Source organism: Urocitellus parryii, chromosome 14 (genome assembly GCF_045843805.1).
Source record: "Urocitellus parryii isolate mUroPar1 chromosome 14, mUroPar1.hap1, whole genome shotgun sequence".
NCBI lineage: Eukaryota > Metazoa > Chordata > Mammalia > Rodentia > Sciuridae > Urocitellus > Urocitellus parryii.
In genome coordinates, this window is record NC_135544.1 from 16,158,163 (window position 1) to 16,178,323 (window position 20,161).

The 20,161-nt window shown below is 35.5% G+C and overlaps 1 protein-coding gene, 1 non-coding gene and 1 pseudogene across 2 annotated transcripts in view; 1 reads left to right on the forward strand and 2 right to left on the reverse strand.

The window, feature by feature from the left end:
- The window catches only part of Hook3 (hook microtubule tethering protein 3), a 121,724-nt gene extending 116,474 nt beyond the window's left edge, over positions 1-5,250 (forward strand). Inside the window, exon 23 of the mRNA XM_026380274.2 lies at positions 3,681-5,250. Within this exon, the coding sequence (XP_026236059.1) occupies positions 3,681-3,693 (13 nt within the window). The 3' untranslated portion in view covers positions 3,694-5,250. The remainder of the gene's footprint in view (positions 1-3,680) is intronic.
- Positions 5,251-8,229: 2,979 nt separating this feature from the next.
- On the reverse strand, positions 8,230-9,512 carry LOC113175917 (lupus La protein homolog; annotated as a pseudogene).
- A 4,485-nt stretch (positions 9,513-13,997) lies between these two features.
- Trnav-cac (transfer RNA valine (anticodon CAC)) lies at positions 13,998-14,065 on the reverse strand. Its single transcript has one exon. It is a non-coding gene; the product is annotated as a tRNA-Val (tRNA).
- Between the last annotated feature and the right edge of the window lie 6,096 nt (positions 14,066-20,161).

Sequence of the window (20,161 nt, forward strand, 5' to 3'; positions counted from 1 at the left end):
ACAAATATGATGGCTTCTATTTCCTATAAATCATTGATTATGTTCTTGGAAGTAAATACTGATTGTTCTTTTTTATTAGTTCTTTTTAGCTGTTCATAACATTAGGATTCATTTTTGGCGTGATTAAAAAAGCATGGAATATAATTTGCTCTAATTCAGTCTTCAGCACTTCTGCTTTTCCTCCCTTTTTCCCCTCCCCATTCCCTTCCCTCTATTCTGCTGATCCTTCTGTTATTTACTTGTGTTTTTTTTTTAATTAGTGCCTTGTGGATGTACATAAAGGTGAGATGCACTGTGTATAATCATATATGTAATAGAAAAGATAAGTCACATTCACTCCACTGTTCTTCCCTTCTCTCATCCTTCCTCTCTCCCCGTCAATCTCCTTCCTCTACTGCATTGATCTTCTGTTTTGATGGAATCTCCCCACCCTTTTTTTTCTTTTTTTAAATTTTCTCCTTATTTTGGACTACCTACTAATTATTCTTCAAAAACCTTTCATTAGGGCTGGGCTTGTGGCTCAGTGGTAGAGTGCTGACCTAGCATGCATAAGGCCCTGGGTTCGATCCTCAACACTACATAAAAATGAAATAGAGATATTGTGTCCACCTACAACTAGAAAATAAATATTTTTAAAAAAACACCTTTCATTAATCCAGTTCACATGTATTGTCTTTATGAATAGAAAAACTCATAAAATCTATATTTAATGTTGTCTTTGAACATGAATATCCTTGGATTTTCCCCCATTGCACTGAATGAATAGAGAAGGGACATTATTTTGAGGAACAAGAGGCATGAACCTAATTATGATAAGTATCTGAGTTTTAGAAATTGTGGGGAGTCCATAAAATGCTTCCCAAGATAGAAACGTCTGTCTTAGGAAGATATCAGGAATTATTTGCTGTCTCTTCACTATTTTTCTGTTGTGTTTTCTCATATTTTCTAATGTTCTGTGAAGTTAAGTTTGCATGTAGTATGTATGTGATAATAAAGATAAAACAGAAGTAACAAGATTTTTAAGGAAATCCATTCTAGAAAGTAGAATGGATATTGGGATAAGGAATGGCCCAACTAATAACAAACATCTAGGCAGATATAAGTACTAATACAGTAAAAATTTACACTATCTTAACAAATGTTCCTGCAGTAATAGTTTACGTAAAATCTGTCTTTATTATGTATTCATTTGATAAAAGTGTAAACAAAAATTAATTTGATTTCTGATCGTCCTTCCCTTCATCAGGTATTAACAAGGCATATAATATATTTTTATTATTCATGGAGGGGGAAATATTTATTCTCATTTTGAGACCATTAAGCCATTACTAAATCTAAGATAGCTCTTTTAGATTGTTTTTAAAAAATAGTATAATTTCATGAGATGAGAAAAAGATCTGTGGTGAGTGAAAATTATGATCACTTTCCCAACAGTTATCTAGATCTGCCGTTGACATTTTTTTCTAGTTTACAAGCCAGAGGTTTAATGTTATATTCCCCTTAAATTAGACATAGTAGTCCCACAAAAGATGATGCTTAATTAAATAAAGGCCAAAGTAGACATTTTTGAAAACATTCAAAATGAGCCTTTATATGTCTGATACAAACCCCCATGTTTAAAATCAGGTGTTTAAGGTCTGAGAATAAAGTCCACAGCCTCAAAGTTTTAGGCACATGGGGCAATCAAATCCTGTATTACATCTACTTGGAGCTTAAAAAAAAATTAAATATCATGAGAACAAACTCAAAATGAGAAAAAAAATACTACCAAAGCATGCTGAAGCTTTTGTGTAGACATACAGGAAACTTATGAACAGGCTTTATCATTTGAGAGAGCTCTGAATTAACAAAAGAAATTAGTTTAGCAGATGTGTTGTAAAATTAATGAAAACCATGTTTGTTTTTGATGTGTTTGTCAACCTATGGACACTCATTACTGTATATGCATTCTATATTGTGTTTATTTTATGTATGTCAGTGTTAGAGACAAGTGTCTTAATATTATTTACTATTATTCTGATCATTTATGTATTATTTATACTTTACAGCACTTTACTAATATTAGATAAAATTATTTGCCCTCTTCCCTTCTACTTTTCTGTGACATTTCTGTTAATATCTTAGGAATCTGAAGTTCTAAGTCTAGAAATATGTTTGCAGCTGGGTTGAGTTACTGGCATGGATTACTTTTTATATGTCATATTAAAAAGCCTCTTTTATAATAGCCTAAAATCAAATCATCTTAAATGCAAACACACTTGAAACTTTGTTTTCTGGAGTTATATTAATAAAACTAAATAGTCTTCTGGTTAATCAGAAGACTTACTTGCGGGGTACAGTACTCCCAGCAGTTTGGGAGCTGAGACAAGAGGATCACAAGTTCAAGGCCAGCCTCAGCAGCCTAATGAAGCCCCATCTCAAAACAAAAAATACAAAGGACTAGAAGTATAGCTCAGTGATAAAGCACCCCTAGGTTAAATCCCTAGTACTCCCCCCAAACAAACAAACAAACAAATATATATATATATATATATATATATATATATATATATATATATATATATATATATATATAATCTCTTCCCCCTTTTTCCCCCCACTTTTTTTTTTGGAGTGGGGGAACTGTCTCCTAATACAAATCTACTTTCTCTCCATAAATTTAATAGTTTTTGCATAATTTCAGATACCCAAAGGCAGGAGAAAGGAAGCCACTTTTTAGGAACTGTCAGTTCAGAGAATCTGAAAAATAGTAGGGTAATGGGAAAAAGCACATGCTAAAAATCTAAGGATGTTCAGCTGTAACTTGTTTTTTTTAACTTGGCTGTTTTTTCAAGTTCGAATTTGGCAAAATTTTCAGCTTAGTCTATTGAGGGTTTCTTTTAGGAGCCAACTCTTTTAGGACCTTTTCTATTTGGAACATAAATATATTAGTATACAAATCATAGTCCAAAGTACTGAAATATTTATTACGTAAATATTGATACATGATTACTGCCAAAGAATAGGGAGATTTGCTCATAAGAACATTCAATTTTGTTTTGTCTGGTTTTTAAATGAGATAAATGTTTTCTAACAGTCTTGAAAAATCAATACCCCATTATTTTAAGCTATTTTCAATATATTATTTTTCAAAAACATTCTGAGCACTTTATTTTTCCAAATGAATAATTAAATCATTTCATGAATCATTTCTTAATATCTTCAGGTTTTTTTCACCTTCCTTTGTAAACTGATGCATAGTTGTCCTTCAAGCAGAAACTGATATGAATGCTTTATATTCAAGGAAAAATTGATAAACTTCATTATATTCTCCTTGTGTTATTTTAAAATCTATATAGATCTAGTAGTTATCAACAGTTTGTTTCTGCCCCTCTAACCATCTCCTTAAATTCCCATTTAACTCTTCCCACTCAAAGGTATATTGAGATTAAAATAATTGTTTTTTTCTTCTTAGCTTCCTGCTCTTATTAACTGGTATTATGAATCAAATTAAGTATTCTTTGTGAAGTAAACATTTACTGTTACAGGATGTAACTTAGCTAATTAAAACACTTTTTAAATATTTATTAGTTTACTTGGCCTGTTACTAAAGTGCTTAATGTAGCTAAAAGTATCTGTTCTGACATAGCTTTGAATTTTTTAAATGAAAATAAGAGATTTGTTCAATTTTTTTTTTAAAGGTGCTGGGAATAAACCCAGGCCTCAAGAGCATGCTAGGTAAGCATTCTCCCAATCATATTTTTTTTGAGTGGGCTTGGTGTTTAGTTAATATCCTGTTAGGGGGCTTGGGATGTGGCTCTAGTAGTAGCGCGCTCACCTAGCATGCATGGGGCACTGGGTTCGATTCTCAGCACCACATAAAGATATCGTGTCCACCTAAAAAATAAATAAATAAATAAATAAATAAATAAATAAATATTTTTTTTTTAAATATCCTGTTAGGAAGTTTTGAGATGCTTTCCTCATTCTTTTTAAAGTTTTGTAATGAGGCAAAATAATTGATCCCATAATGTCAGATTCCAAGCAAGATAAAATTCTTTCTGTAGTTCACATACAGATGATTAAATGGTGTGTTTGTTTTATTTTTTTGGTGGCCTGACTCAGGATGTGTTCTACAAAGACTCATGTTAGTTAAGGGAAATTTTCAATATGCTTGAAATATGGAATAACATTGTAGTATAGATACAGGAAATGACTGTACACAAATGCCAAAAAATGATTTGGGACCTTTTAATTTTTTTTTTACAGTAGTCTTATTTTTTAATAGCCTTATTTACTTATGATTCAAATGCACTAAAATGTCACTGCTGTTTACAGGTTCTGTATAATTCATAATGCTTTGAACTCCAGAAAATAATTTCTAGATTTATCTTGTTTTGCAGTTATCATGTTTGACAGTTGTCTACCAAACTGAATTTTTGTTTATCTATGAATGGTAAAACTCAAACATATTAATATTTTGCCTTATTTTGATTAGTAAATTGAATATATAAAAATACTAAAACTTTGGGAATAAAAAGAGGTTTTTTTCCCCCCAGTTGTATTTTTTAAAATGTTTCAGATGAGCTAGAAAACAACTTAGTAAATTGGAGTTGGAGTTGTATTGATTACATTGCCAGCTCTAAAGCCTTATACTCATGTGTTAAGTATTTTTGATCTATGAATTGTTAGTTTCATATTTAATATTGTAGCTTCCACCTTGCATTTTAGCCTTTGCAAAAAGAGTATTGCTAGGTAAATTCTTATTTTGGTTAACTATTGAATTTACAATTTCACAATTTTATTCTTTGTTATTATAATCCAAAAACAATGCCTACATAGAAATCTAAATTTCTCATTCCACAAATGAAAGTATAATACAGATTGAATAACGTTGTAATTGTACATAATGATGTCCAAGCATTTCCACCTATTTACCAAGTTTACCAACAACTTCCTATGTGTTGAAATTGGTGGATTTTCTCAATGTTTTTCTGAGGTGAATGACTTGTTAGAAAGCTTCAGTAAGAAATTTTAACTAAAACAAAACAAAGTCAAAGAAACCATCAGAAGATGGATTTTAGTGTTTTTGAAATCGTATATTTCCTTTTGGTATCACTCATTTTAATTATACAACTGCCAACTTGTTATGGTATTAATTATATGTATGTGTTTATATATATGCATATAATATATGTATATGTATATGGAGAATAAAGTTAAGATTTGGTCAAACTATATTTTCCCATTCAGTACAAAAAATGTTTTCAAGGCTGCAAAAAGTGTACAGTTGTTAAACAAGTTGTAAATAAAGACTTGTATAAAAATTCAGCCTTTTTTTTTTCTGCTCTTGGTAAAGTATCTTATCGATCTAAGGATTATGTCACTGATCTTATTGTAAATCAGGAATATTCCTTGAGTTTTTTCCCTAATAACTGTAATAGATTTTGTGTTTAGTCTGCTACTTAATGATCTGAGCTAACTAGCCAGAGTTCTTACCGATAAAAGTTAAACGTAGCTTCTTCCCTTTTAGGGTTATGTTAACATGATCAATTTTACCACAGACAGTACAACATTTTTTCATGACAATTTAACTTCACCACTTAAAGCCTTGTTGAAACATCCTATTTAGGTAATAAATACCCTCTTTACTGACTTTGTATACTCTTCTCCATCTCTTTATCCTAAACATTATTGAAATCTGGCATCTTCAATGTTATGTAAAGTAGTGGTAGCAGGATGGAAATTGATTACATTTACATTAATAAAACAATGAGCTAAGTAATTCCAAAATGAAGTTAGCATCAAGACAAACTACTATGCATATAGCCAAAATAGGGCACATTTTAATGTTAGAAAAATAAATGTGAGTTTTCTTCACTTCTTATCATAGAAGGTTATTAGCATTTAAAGTTCCCAAATAGAGAGGCATCACCCAGCCAGATGCCTGGTGTGCTTTGAGTACATTTATGCTGCTATTCTATTTATCTATTACTGTATCACAAACCATTCTGAAATTCAGTGGCTTCCTACAATGATACATTATCTCTCAAAGGCCTGGAGGCAGGCTCAACTCTTTTCTATTCAGGTGTGGTTAGATGATGTCTTGTTACAGGTCAGGGCCTTCTGGTAAACAGACAACATGAAACACCTCTTCCCCCCACCCCTCCCCGCCACTTTCAAACCCAGATTTCAATCATGTTGCTTAGAGTAACAGGCATGAGTTTATTGGAAGGGATAGGAAAGGGGAAAGGGAACACTCTCAAGGGAAAGAATGTATTCTCTCAGAATGGAGAGGTACGGAGTGCCTCTTCTGCCCTCCAGTTTTTTTTGTTTCATTTCAGGGCTGAGAGCTAAACTCAGGGCCTTGCATGTGAGACAAGCACTCTGCTAATGAGCTAAATCCCCAAACCCTGCCTTACAGTTTTATTGGGAGTACCAGGGAAATTTCCAGAGAGTCCCTCCCAGGTTTACCTCTTGACTTTTTGATTGACGGCAGGACAACATCAGACTTTCAAGCCCCCACTGCCATGACCACTCTAAATCACTTTGGCCCATGCTGACTGGTTCTAATTGGAATCTGTTCTTGGAGTTTTAGGGTTGGGGGAATTATCCTTATCTCTCTGAGTTCCAAGATCTGGTCTAGGTAAGTGCCACAAAAGTCCACCTCTGCAGGATAACTTGTGTTCCTCTTATCAACACTATTTTGGGCCTATATTTCTCCTGCAGATAACAGGTAGTTTACTGAGGAATGTAACATCCTGTACACTTAAGTCAGCAGGGCTGCAGGTAAATTGCTTCTTTGAGAAGAAAGTGTGTGAAGGTCAACACAGTAGGTTCAGTTTATAATACTATTCCCTTAGCCTTGCATTCCCACCACTAACATTCATCTGTCCCCTGTGAGTCTCAGGCTAAAATCACTGGAGGAAGTATTGTCTGGCATACCTAAAGGCTGATCAGGCAGCTCTTTGCACAACCTCCTGACAATTAGATTTTCTCACAAGATAAGGTCTTAGGGCTAGTGATGTGGTTAGGTGCCTGAGTGCTCATGTGTATACCCAGGGCTGCAAACGCCTCAAACATGCTGTTTATTGATCCCAAAGAAAGAACTTGGAGGACTCAAGAGAGAGGTTTGCAGTGTTTTATTACTTACATGTACCTTATAGCAACAGGCCAGGACAGAAGAGAGCTGCACTGTACCTACAAGCAAGGAAAATACATGGGGTAGGTTGCATGTCCACTATGCAGATGGATTTCTTCAGATGTTTTATGACACTCTTACTTTACAACCAAGGTCACTCTGCTTTGATTCTCACCTAAAGATTAAAGATAAGGAATGTGGTAAGGAAAGAAATGGACAAGGGGAGCTTACCTAGCATGTTCTGAGGTCCTGGATTCCATCCTGAATACTCAAAAAAAAAAGAATGTGGGAAAAGGGGGAAGAAGTCATCTCATATTAGGCAAATTTATTACTTGCAGCTATCTTCTGCCTCAGCAATAAGTTCTGAGAGATCCAGATGAATGATGAGTCTAGACTTTTTGTGTGTGTGGTGCTGATTGAACCAAGGGTCTTGTGCATGTGCGGCAGACACTCTACTAACTGAGCTACATCTCCAGCCCCATTTTTAGACTTCTTATGACCTACCTTTGAAGTTCCACAAGTTGGTCTAAACTTTTACAAGATCAGATCAAAGGGCTGACAGAATATACTCACACTTTTCAGTGAAAGAATGACCAACTTACCACAGCGACCACTCTGGATGCAAAAGGAAGGGAAATTTCTCATATAAAAACTGTACTTTTGAAGGAAAAATATTTCCCCATTTTCTAATCACTATGCTGAGCACATTCCTTGTGGTATAGAACAATCATGTACATAACCAGCATGAATAAAACCTGTGGTGGGTAACTACATAGAAATCATACTACAAGTTTTTCTTTTCTTTTTTATATAGTATATATTTTATTAGTTTGTACTAGAACATTTTCATATTACAAAGGCAATTTAGTGGAAGAATCTTCCTTTTGATATTTGAATCCTCTGAACACAAACAGAACTATATATTAAAAACAACAACAATAACCCTCATTTTGATAACAGAAAAAGAGACAAGTTAAACAACAAAATTTTTTTCCCTTTTTTACAGGTAGATATTGAAGTGGACCTAATTTGGTTTTCTTTTTAAAACCCTCCAAAGACAAAAAGCAGCCTAAAACCTAACTACAATGAGTTGTGGGTTTGTTTTTTTTTTAATGTAATAAATAATGTAATAAACTACTGGTCTCCGGCACCATTTTCTGTTGCTTCTTTGTTTCTTCTCTTGCTCTTTTCACTGTTCCTGCAGCACCATTTTCATCATGATCATGACCACTATCAAATTTTGTTTTCTTGCCCTGAAACTGTACTTTTCCTTTAGACCCAGGCTGGGCAGCTTTATTACCCTTTAAATCTGCGACCTTTTTTCCTTTAAATCTGTAACCTTCTGACTTCCATTTTTTTAGGGATTCTTGTTGGCCTTATATGATTTTTTTCAAAGGAGCTTTTCCCACCTCTCCTAGTACTTCCCAAGTCACTTCTTTGTTCCTTAATTGTAACTTAACATTGTGTGCGTCTTTGGCTTTATCCAGTGCTTCCTTGGCTTTTTCTTTTAAGAGAATAATTCCCTCTTTTGCTCCTCTGACAAATTCTATTCATTTTATTTCACCATGATTTGAAAAAGGATGTGCAGATCTTTTCTACAGGTCTGATCATCTAAGTCACCCAAAAATTTCAACAAACATCCGATGTCGTCTTCTAAAGTTTTCATTTCAGCATCTTCTGCTAACTTTTGTTTTTCTTCTTGCTCTTGTTTATCTCTTAACTTAGCTTCCACTTTATATTGCTTGCTTTCTTTTTTTATTTTTTTATTTTTGGCAAAGTCATCTTCCTTAAAAAATATTAGCAGATCTGTGTCTTTGAACTTTTGTTCAGGGGTCCCCACCAACTTCTTAGCAGAGTCAATGCTCTCAAACACAGCAAAAAAAAAAAAATTGCGGGGGTGAGGGTATGGGGGATTGAACTCGGGGACATTCAACCACTGAGCCACATCCCCAACCGTATTTTGTATTTTATTTAGAAACAAGGTCTCACTGAGTTGCTCATCGCCTCCCTGTTGCCGAGTCTAGCTTTGAGCTTGCAATCCTCCTGTCTCAGCCTCTGGAGCTGCTGGGATTACAGGTGTGCGCCACTGTGCATGGCTACACAGCAAATATTGATTCCTTAAATGCTTTGTACAATGTTCTTGTCATCTGAATATTCAGTACTTGACCTTTATTTTCTAGCCACTCTTATGTCAACAAGAGTTGCATCAGTTGGGAAGCCTTAATATAAAATATCTGTTTTCTACACCATTTTTATACTCATTGGTCACTTCTGGGAGAGGTTTGCTTGGCCATCTTCTGATCTTAGTTTTGTCTTCACTGATTTCTATAAGTTCTGCCTTAGATTTGCTCAGTACTTCCACTATTACATTAAAATTTGTTGTTAGGTAGTTTTACGTTGGTTTGATGACAGATTTTGGCTCCAGAACAGCCATTTTTCCATTATCACCATTTTCAGCCATTGTGGCTACCTTTAAGGTCTGGGCCCCCAACACTAATCTCTAGGGTATATAAAGAACTCAGAAAGTTAAAGTTAAATAAATAAATAAATAAACCCAATCAATAAATGAGCTAAGGAACTGAACAGACAATTCTCAGAAGATGACATACAATCAACAAATATATGAAAAAATGCTCAACATCTCTAACAATTAGAGAAATGCAAATCAAAACTACTCTAAGATTTCATCTCATTCCAGTCAGAATGGCAGCTATTAAGAATACAAACAAGGGCTGGGGATGTGGCTCAAGCGGTAGCGTGCTCACCTGGCATGCGTGCGGCCTGGGTTCAATCCTCAGCACCACATACAAAGATGTTGTGTCCGCCGAAAACTAAAAAATAAATATTAAAAAAAATACAAATAACAATAAGTGTTGGCGAGGATGTGGGAAAAAAGGCACACTCACACACATTGTTGGTGGGACTGCAAATTGGTACAGTCAATATGGAAAGTGGTATGGAGATTCCTTGGAAAATTGGGAATGGAATCACGTTTTGACCCAGCTATCCCTTTCCTCGGTCTATATCCAAAGGCCTTAAAAACAGCATACTATAGAGACACAGCCACGTCAATGTTTATTGCAGCACAATTCACAATAGCTAAACTGTGGAACTAACCTAGATGTCCTTCAGTAGATGAATGGATAAAGAAAATATTGCATACATACACAATGGAATATTACTCAGCAGTAAAAGAGAATAAAATTATGGCATTTGCAGGTAAATGGATGGAGCTGGAGACTATAATGCTGAGTGAAGTTAGCCAATCCCCAAAAAACAAATGCCAAATGTTTTCTCTGATATAAGGAGGCTGATTCATAGTGGGGTAATAATGATATCTACTTCATTATTATTACAGATACTCCAACTTTCTTTTTTCTCTCTTTTTTTTAGATATATATGACAGTAGAGTGTATCTTAACATATTATACATACATGGAGTATAACTTATTCAAATTGGGATCGCATTTGGGTGGTTATAAATGATGTGGAGTTTTACTGGTGGTGTATTCATCTATGAATATAGGAAAGTTGTGTCTGATTCATTCCACTGTCTTTCCTATTCCTATTCTCCACCTTCCCATCATTCCCTTTTGCCTAATCCAATGAACTTCTTTTCTGCCTCCACCCCCACCCCCTCCCGCCACCTTGTGTTAGCATCCGCATATCAGAGAGAACATTCAACTTTTGGTTTTTTGGGAATTTCACTTAGCATAATTGTCTCCAAATCTCCAACGTCTTTTATTGGTGTTAATATGTTTTATATATATATATATATATATATATATATATATATATATATATATATAGTATTTTTGTTTACCTTTCTACTTTTAACTTACTAGTGTTTTTGCATTTAAAGCAAATTTCTTGTGGGAAGCATATAGTTTTTTTAACCTTATATCTGCCTTTTAATCACGTGTTTATGCTATTTTTATTTAATACAATTATTGATATGGTTAGGTTTAAACCACCATCTTGCTATTTGTCTTTTCATTGTTTTCTTTTTCTCTGTTCTTTTGGAATAATTGAGTATTTTTTGGCATTCCATTTTATACCCTTTGGTGACTTTTTGTTACAATTCTTTCATTATTTTAGTGACTGTTGTATTACTTTAGTTTAGGTTCATATTATACATATGTAACTTATAACAATATACTTTCAAGTGATTCTATATCTATTTGAGTACAGCATGAGAACCTTCAACAGTGTATCTCTTCCTACACTTTATGCTACTACATTTTGAATCTATATTTGTTACTCACACACATCTTTTGCTTGGCTTTAAGTAGTTAATTATTTACCTTTCCCTACTACATTACTGTATTTCAAACTGACTGATAGTTCATTTTCAATACAGAAGTCCTAGTGAGCTGTTAAAGCCTACGTAAGTTCTGTCACTCTGCTAGTAGAATACTATAATGACTTCACATCTCACGGAAGAACAAAAGCCAAAGTTCTATAAGGCCCTATGTGTCTGAGACCTCATCTCCTCTGACCTTCTCATTCAACCACTCCACTCCAATCACATTTATCTCCGAGTTTCATAAACCCACTAGACTTTTTCTCAGTATCTTTGGACTTGTGCCAGGAATGGTCTGCCCCATGAATTGTCAATAGTAACCCACCTTTACCCTTTCTGTTTTTCTTCTCTACTTTTTTATCCTTAGCATTTATCACTATCTAATATTCAATAAATATTACATGTTTCTCATTTATCATTGTTTATAGTCCTCACTAGAAGTATAAGTACCATAAGAGCAGGGATTTTTGCTGTCATGTATACCTAATTAAAATAAATTAATTTTTTTTGAAAAACAGCAGGGATTTTTTTCTTGTCATTATTTTTTTCCTGCTATATCACCAGTGTAGAGAAGAGTGGTCCAAGGCAGTCACAAAATGAATGTTTATTAAGTTTTTGAACATGAAAGTATCCATTGAATGCAGTGTTTTTATTTACAACATTGAAAAGATAATATTAAATTTTTGACAATGGATAAATTAAGTATATGTAAAGCATAATATCTAAAAGAAATATTATGAAATCATTAAAAACTTTCTGTGAAAGAAATTGGCCACACATGTTTGCCTAATATTTATATTTCAACCATGTTTTCCAAGTGTTTAGACAGCTCTCAAGTCTTGTACCAGTTGATACTCATCAGTGTGAGGTTTTTTTAACAGGCAGAATAGGCACAGTAGGATATCTGGCAAAACTGACTCAATTCACATTTTAAACAACTGTCCAAAAGAGGATAAATCCCCATTAATGCCTCTTTTTTAAGGGGCTATTCTCTGCCACCTCCATTCTCCCCACCCATCACCAGTGCAAGTTAATTCCTTCTAAAATAAAATCTTGGTTAACATAACATTGATCACCTTTCTCAGGGTCTTTTTGGTTTAAAAGACCTTACTGACTTCTAGTAGACCTCCAGCAGAGCAGGCTGTTTTTCTTTCCTGGTAGGCACTTGCAAATGAAATTGTTGGGTTTTGGGTGAGAATGTTATCTGTACATTTAATTTATGCAGCAAATTTTATCCCGGGAGAGGGATCACAGCCTGGCATATACCAAAAAGAGAAAATGAAATAAAAGAAAAGAAAAAAACTGTGCTTTAATCTTTTTTTCCTTCCAGTTTGCACTCGAGGGGTTGGAGCACAGGGTATTATTGTTCGACCAGTCTCCCTGCTCATCATCATAATGCCATCAAGGTTAAGTTGAGTTCCCCACTGTTAATTATACCCAGAGACTCACTCTTTATATACATGTGTATCTAGGACACTCTGTCCAATGAAGGTCACATTAACCATATAGAGATTGTTAGGTAACTCTCTCTGCAGGACCCAGACATAGGCTCTTGCACACACAGGGACTCTGGGAGGCCCTAGTATTTTAGGTCTGTGGGCAACAGGCAGCACTGCAACAAGAAATGTCTGCTGGCCAAATGGGGCATCATGTCAGATTTTAAAAGGGGAGACTATTTTGTCCCAAGGTATAACTTAATATTACTGGAACCCATTGCCTTATTCTTTGTGACTGGCAGTTTTTATCCCCACCCCACCCCACTCCACCCCAAAGATAGGCTAGTTAATCAGATGATGAGGATAATAGTCCCAAATAAGTTTTTCCCCTAATTTAAAGGCAACCCTGTGAGGTTAAGCATTCTAATCCACTCCTTTGTCCCAGAGTGGCGGAATAATGGAAATGTGGCTGGACCCAAATGGAGGTTACAAAAAATTCAGACTTAAGAACTAAAAGCGCACAGCCAAATAGAAAATCATGGGTCAAGCCACCAGTAGCCTTGGTACATTCCCAATTCTGTACAGCATAGATTCCAACAATTAGCCCCAACGCTTCGGACTCTGGTCAGTGCCTTTATCCAGAAAACTTAAGTCCCCAGACTAGTATACTCAAGTGGAAAAGCTTTCCACCAGTTTCACCCTCATATCATAGGGAGTTCCATCTTTTTTCCTTTTATTCAAAACTAATTTTATTTCTTTAATTTTTATACTCTGTCACCATCGGGCTTTCATTCTTTGAACTTATGAGACAAGAACCTGGAAAGAAAATCAGTGAATCTTACAGCCCACATAGATTTCATTTGTCTGTAGAAGTGGCAAACTGAGCCCTGTTCTCAAACTCTGATTTTATTCCCATAGGCAGAGGGCCTAGAAAGCAGGGCAGAAGCCAGGTACTTAATGCCCATTTCTCTACAGACCAGGCAACTTTCCTAGGATTTTTTTTTCTTTTATCCCATGACTGGTGGCTCTGATTCACAGCAGGATGATTTGCTGCTGCTTGGGGCCAGGCTGGGAAGCAGTTCTTGAATTATCAGCACTGGGTTGAAAAGGTTAAAAAAAAAAAAGTTTCATTTTTTTTTTTTTACACTGGGGATTGAACCCAGGGCCTTCTGCATGTGAGGCAAGCACTCTACCAACTGAGCTATATTCCCAGCCCTTTAAGTCTTCTTTTGATTTCCTGTTATGCCACAGTCCGGCTGCAGCAAAATAACCGGGGGATGATGAGCAATTTGTGAAGACTGATACAGCAGGAGTGGGAGCCGTTTATTTTAGGACAGGAGGGGAATATATACATTCCACACAGCTTATCTTAATTAACATAAACTAGATACAGCAGTCAACCAATAAGGAATCTCCACACTTAATGGCTCGCTGGCGTTACTTCACAAACCACTCCCTCTGGCAAAATGCCAGGCGCCATCCTGACTTGTTTACAGACCCTAACACTGTTATACTCACACATTAGAGGCAGCACCTTTTTGCATCCCACTTAGTTTTTGACTGTTTAGACTCCTTATTATTGTATAGGCACAATTGCATATGTGCCTATACATATAGGATCTTTAACTTATTTTATCTGACAGAATAACTCCCAACTGCAAGATTATACAATAATTCAGAAAATCATTCAAAGACAGATTGTTACAGTAAAATATCATCTTTTTTCTTAAACAGGATTATATCTATAGATAGCCCATTCAGCCAAGATCTTTCCCAAGAAACAATCTATAGGATCAAAACAGTAATGGCGTATGAAATATGATGTCAAGAGCTTTGTAATGTTGTGAACAACCAATAAAAAAAAAAAAAAAACAGTAATGGCCATGTCATAAAGGGCTAGAAACACAAACAAAAACCATAGAGACAGACAAACAGAGAGGATCCTCAAAACCATGGCTGACAGATGGGAACCTTTAAAACAGACCAGATAGAGGGAAATCCCCCCAAATTCCTAATTTCTGCTTAACTGTGCCTTCTACACCAGTGGTGCCACAGATGTCCCCATGATGAGGGACCAGATGTTCCCACAAAAGGAAACCAGATGTGTAAAATCAAGGGTCTTGGTGTACACATCAGGGGAGCTTACTGAATGGCCAAGTTGTCGTGCCTTTACTGCATTCACTTACCTTTTTATCAAAGTAGACCAAGATGGAGCAATTTGTACAGTTCAGGGAAGGAAGGCAGGAGTTCAATGAAGCAAAAGGGGCTTGGGAAGTTGCTGGGACAGTTCTTCAGTCCCTCCCTTTAATCACAGGAACAGCTCCTTTGGTTCATCCCTAGACACACTCGCTCATCTCCTGACTTTCCAAGAGTCAACTCTTAAAAAGTTTGCCTTACATCCTCAGCATGGAATTGTAGTTGCTTGGAGTGCCAGGTCTGCCAAGTAAGCCAGAGAGGGAGCTGCTCTTGGGTCCCATCTGGGTTGTCAATTTTGTTACCAAAAGTTTGGTCATTGTTCCTAATACCAATTTGCGTGGGCTCTCTCTCATCCAGCAAGGAGGTCTATGGAACAGGGTAGAGGAGAATGTGGCTGCGGAGTCGCTAACCAAGACCTCCAGAGACCAAGAAGGAAGCAGGTTTGATTTTATTGTGTAGTTACCATGTATATATACTCAGGCAATAGCTAAGCAGATTATAGGCAGCCACCAATACAGTTTCTGGCCAACTGTCCTTGAAGTGACCAATTGAGGAGCGGGCTGTGGAGCAAGTACAAAGACTGCAACACATGGCCTCTTGCCCAGGGCTGCGCCTACAGGATAAGCAGTTTGCTGCTCACATGCCTAGCACAGGGGAGTGGTTTGTCACTCAGATGCCCTTAAAGTATGCCATGTATGCAGTATTCCATGCACTTGTCCCCACACCAATCAATGCCAATTTAATAAGAAGGGCATGGTTTTGGGAAAAAGTAAAAAGAAGTTTTATTGCTTTGCTAGCAAAGGAGAAACACAGGGGACTCCTGTCCCAGAGGCTGTGATTCTCAATATTGAAAAAGTCTTAAGACTCAAATAAGAATAGTAAAACAATATACCAGAACCTCTGGAACACTATGAAGGCAGTTCTAAGAGGAAAGTTTATAACTATGAGTGCCTATATAAAAAATTCAGAAAAATGGCTCAGTGGTAGAGCACTCATCTAGCATGTGTAAGGCACTGGGTTGGATCCTCAATACCACATAAAATAAAATAAAGATTATTTAAAAAATAGGCATTTCTTTGAAAAAAATCAAAAAGATACCAAATAAATAACCTAATGATGCATCTTAAGGTCCTTGAAAAAGAAGAGCAAACCAATTCCAAAGCCAGTAGAAGGAAGGAAATAAGATTAGAGTAAAAAAAAAAATCAATAAAATTTTGAAAAAAAAACAACACAAAAAATCAATGAGGGCTGGGTTTGTGGCTCAGTGGTAAAGCGCTTGCCTAACATGTGTGAGGCACTGGGTTCATTCCTCAGCGCCACATAAAAATAAATAAAATAAAGGTATTGTGTCCATCTACAATATACACACACACACACACACACACATATATACACAGATACATATACCTATATATACATATACATATACACATATACATATGTCTGTGAGTATGTGTATATACATATATACATACATTAAAATCAATGAAACCAAGAGTTGGTTCTTAAAAGATAAACAAGATTGATAAGCCCTTAGCAAAACTAACCAAAGAAAAAAGACAAAATACTCAAATAAAAAATTAGAGATGAAAAAAGAGAAATCACCACAGATATCACAAAAATCCAGCAGATCATTAGGGACCATTTTGAAAACTTACACTCCAATAAATTGAAAAACACATACATTTCTAGAAACATCTGGTCTGCCAAAATTTAATCAGGAAAACAGAAAACCTTAACAGACCACTAACTTGTAATGAGATAGAAGTAATAATAAAAAGTCTTCCAACAAAGAAAAATTCAGTTGAATTCTCAGCTAAATTCTACTATACCTTTAAAGAAGAACTAATGCCAATACTCCTCAAATTATCCCATGAAATAAAAAGGGATGGAACACTTCAAAATTCATACTATGAAACTAGTATCACACTCATACCAAAACAAGATAAGGATACATCAAACTACATATATTGGAGAAAACAGTCTTTTTAATAAACAATAGTAAGAAAACTTGTTATCCATATGTAGAAGAATGGAACTAGACCCTTACCTCTCACCCTACACAAAAATCAACCTAAAACAGATCAAAGACCTAGGAATTGGAACAGAAACTATGCAACTCCTAGAAGAAAATGTAAAATTAACACTCCAGCATATAGGCACAGGCAATAATTTTCTCAATAGAACCTCTAAAGCTCAGGAAATAATGACAAGGGTTAATAAATGGGATGGCATCAAATTTAAAATCTTCTGCATAAGTAAAAGAAACACGAATGTGAAGAGAGAACCTACAAAATGAGGAAACTTTTGCTAGCTACTCTTCTGACACAGGATTAATATCTAGGATATATAAAGGACTCAGCTTTATACATACACAAGATAAATCAAATCCCTCAATTGATAAATGGGAAAATGAATTAAACAGACACTTCTCCAAATAATGAATACAAATAGCCAATAAATACATGAAAAAACGTTCAATGTCATTAGCAATTAGGGAAATGTAATCCCAGCAGCTCAGAAGGCTGAGGCAGAATTGTGAGTTCAAAGCCAGCCTCTGCAAAAGTGAGGTGCTACGAAACTCAATGAGACCCAGTCTCTAAATGAAATACAAAACAGGGCTGGGATGTCGCTTAGTGGTTAAGTGCACCTGAGTTCAATCCCCAGTACCGCCCCACCTCAAAAAAAATTGCATTGAGATTTCATCACACACCTGTCAGAATGGCAGGCATCAAGAATACAAACAATAATAAATGCTGGAGAGGATGTGAATAAAAAGGAAGACTTTTACAATGTTGGTGGGATTGCAAATTAGTACAACCACTGAGAAAATCAGTATGGTGTTTCCTCAAAAGACTATGTATAGAACCACCGTATGACCCAGCTATATCATGACTCTGTATTTATCCTGAAGAATTAAAGTCATAATACTATAGTGATACATGTATGTCCATGTTTGTAGCAGCATAATTCACAATAGCCAAACTATGGAACTGGCCTAGATGCCCCTCAACAGATGAATGAATTTTTAAAAATGTGGTACATATACAGAGTGGAGTATTATTCAGCCATAAAGAAAAATGAAATTATGTCATTTGCAAGAAAATAGACGGAACTTGAGACCATTATGTTAAGCAAAATAGCAGACTTTAGAAGGTCATATGTGGAAACTAGAGAGGAAAAAGGGAAAGAAAGGTATGTGGGGGGGCAGGGATCTCATGAAAATCAAATGAAGATCAGTAAAGGACAGGGAGGAGAGGAGAAAGGGTGAAAGTGTTGGAGAGTGACATTTGTCAAATTATGTCCTTACATTGTGTACATGTATGAATATGTAACAAAAAATACCATCATTATGTACAACTGTAATGAACCAACTAAAAAATGTGGAAAAAGTAAAAAAAAAAAAAAAAAAAAGGAAAGAAAGAAAGACTACGAGGATTCTATTTATTAAACTGGGCCTTATAAGAGTCCTTTCTGCAGAATGAAAATTAGCCTTATATTTTGTCTATATTCCACCAGTGAACCTTTTGTACTGCTTTGGAATAGGTTACTCAACCAACAATAGTTACATAATTCCTACTTACATTGCTTCAAATAATCACTGTAACTTGATTACATTTTGTTTATTTAGTATAATATTGTAGCTCTTATCAAACATATTCTATTCTATCTTGTATCATAATTATGTACTTCTTTAGCTTTTTTATCCTGAAAAATGCTGAAGCTACCTACTCTATTGATAACTGAAAGCAAATGAAAGAGAATACAAAAATCAAAAGAAAGGGAGGTTGACCTCAATGGATCAGCGATGCTTTATTATGCAACAGAGGAGTGCATTTTCAAGGAGAAAATGGCAATGGGATACAACAAAGACCTGAGTCTTGTGGGTTCAGCAGGGTCAAATCATGGGAGGAATTTTGGTGATGGGTTCATTTAGGGTGGACAGGAGGGTGAGTTGTTGATAAGGGAAGTTCCCTGGGGCCTATTATCCATATCCTTTATTTATTTATTTATTTATTTTTTAAAGAGAGGAGAGGGGGAGAGGGAGAGGGGGAGAGAGAGAGAGAGAGAGAGAGAGAGAGAGAGAGAGAGAGAGAGAGAGAGAGAGAGAGAGAGAGAGAATTTTTAATATTTATTTTTTAGTTCTCGGCATACACAACATCTTTGTTGGTATGTGGTGCTGAGGATCGAACCCGGGCCGCACACATGCCAGGCCAGCGCGCTACCGCTTGAGCCACATCCCCAGCCCCTATCCATATCCTTTAATACCCTTATTTTTGTCTGTACTTATAGTCTTTTCTATAAGTCTTTTCTATGGAATATGTTCAAGCTAATTAATTGATTTGACTTTTTTTTTTCTGTAATGATGTTATTGGCATAATGTAATGATGATTCATGTTCATGTTTTAAAGATTTTTACAGAAACTTTCTTTATAATCATTGGAAATTCTCTCTAAAAGTAATGTTAAATGATATTTTGATTAAAAAAAAAAAGATGTATGGGAGGCAGTCCTGAGCTTCTATTAGGATGGATCTCTTTACTTTTTACCCTTCTCTATAGTCCTTTAATAAACATTTTCAGACCTGATTCAGGTCCTCATTTGTAAAGTGGGGAATAGCACCTGCTCTGTTTTCTCTTCAGGGTTTTAAAAGTGTCAAATAAGATTTTTTTTTTTGTCCTACCAGCTTACATTGTCCTCATAGATATTAGTTCAGATCCCATATGTCCCTTATCCTTTGTTATGAAGTCTTTCTTCCATTCTGTCCCATACTTTCTCTTCTCTGACTTCCATCTTTCTGTTCTTATTTTCACCATGTACCTTTTACATTGCTTCTAATATTGTTGAAGACTGGAAGGAAAGCAAAAGAAATTAATGTTTCTCCTGCATCTGTTGATAAGATGCACCAGTAAATTGCCCTAAGGCCATAACAAGGATCTAAACAACATTGACAGTTCCTGAATTTCCATATACTGGATTTTTACAGGTGTCTATTTCAAAGGCATATTAGTATGTCTTTTCACTTTACTTGTATTTTAGTTTGAACTTGTTTGTGGGAAGGCTGATGAGATTTAGTGTACTTGAACTGATGGTAGCAGTAATTAAT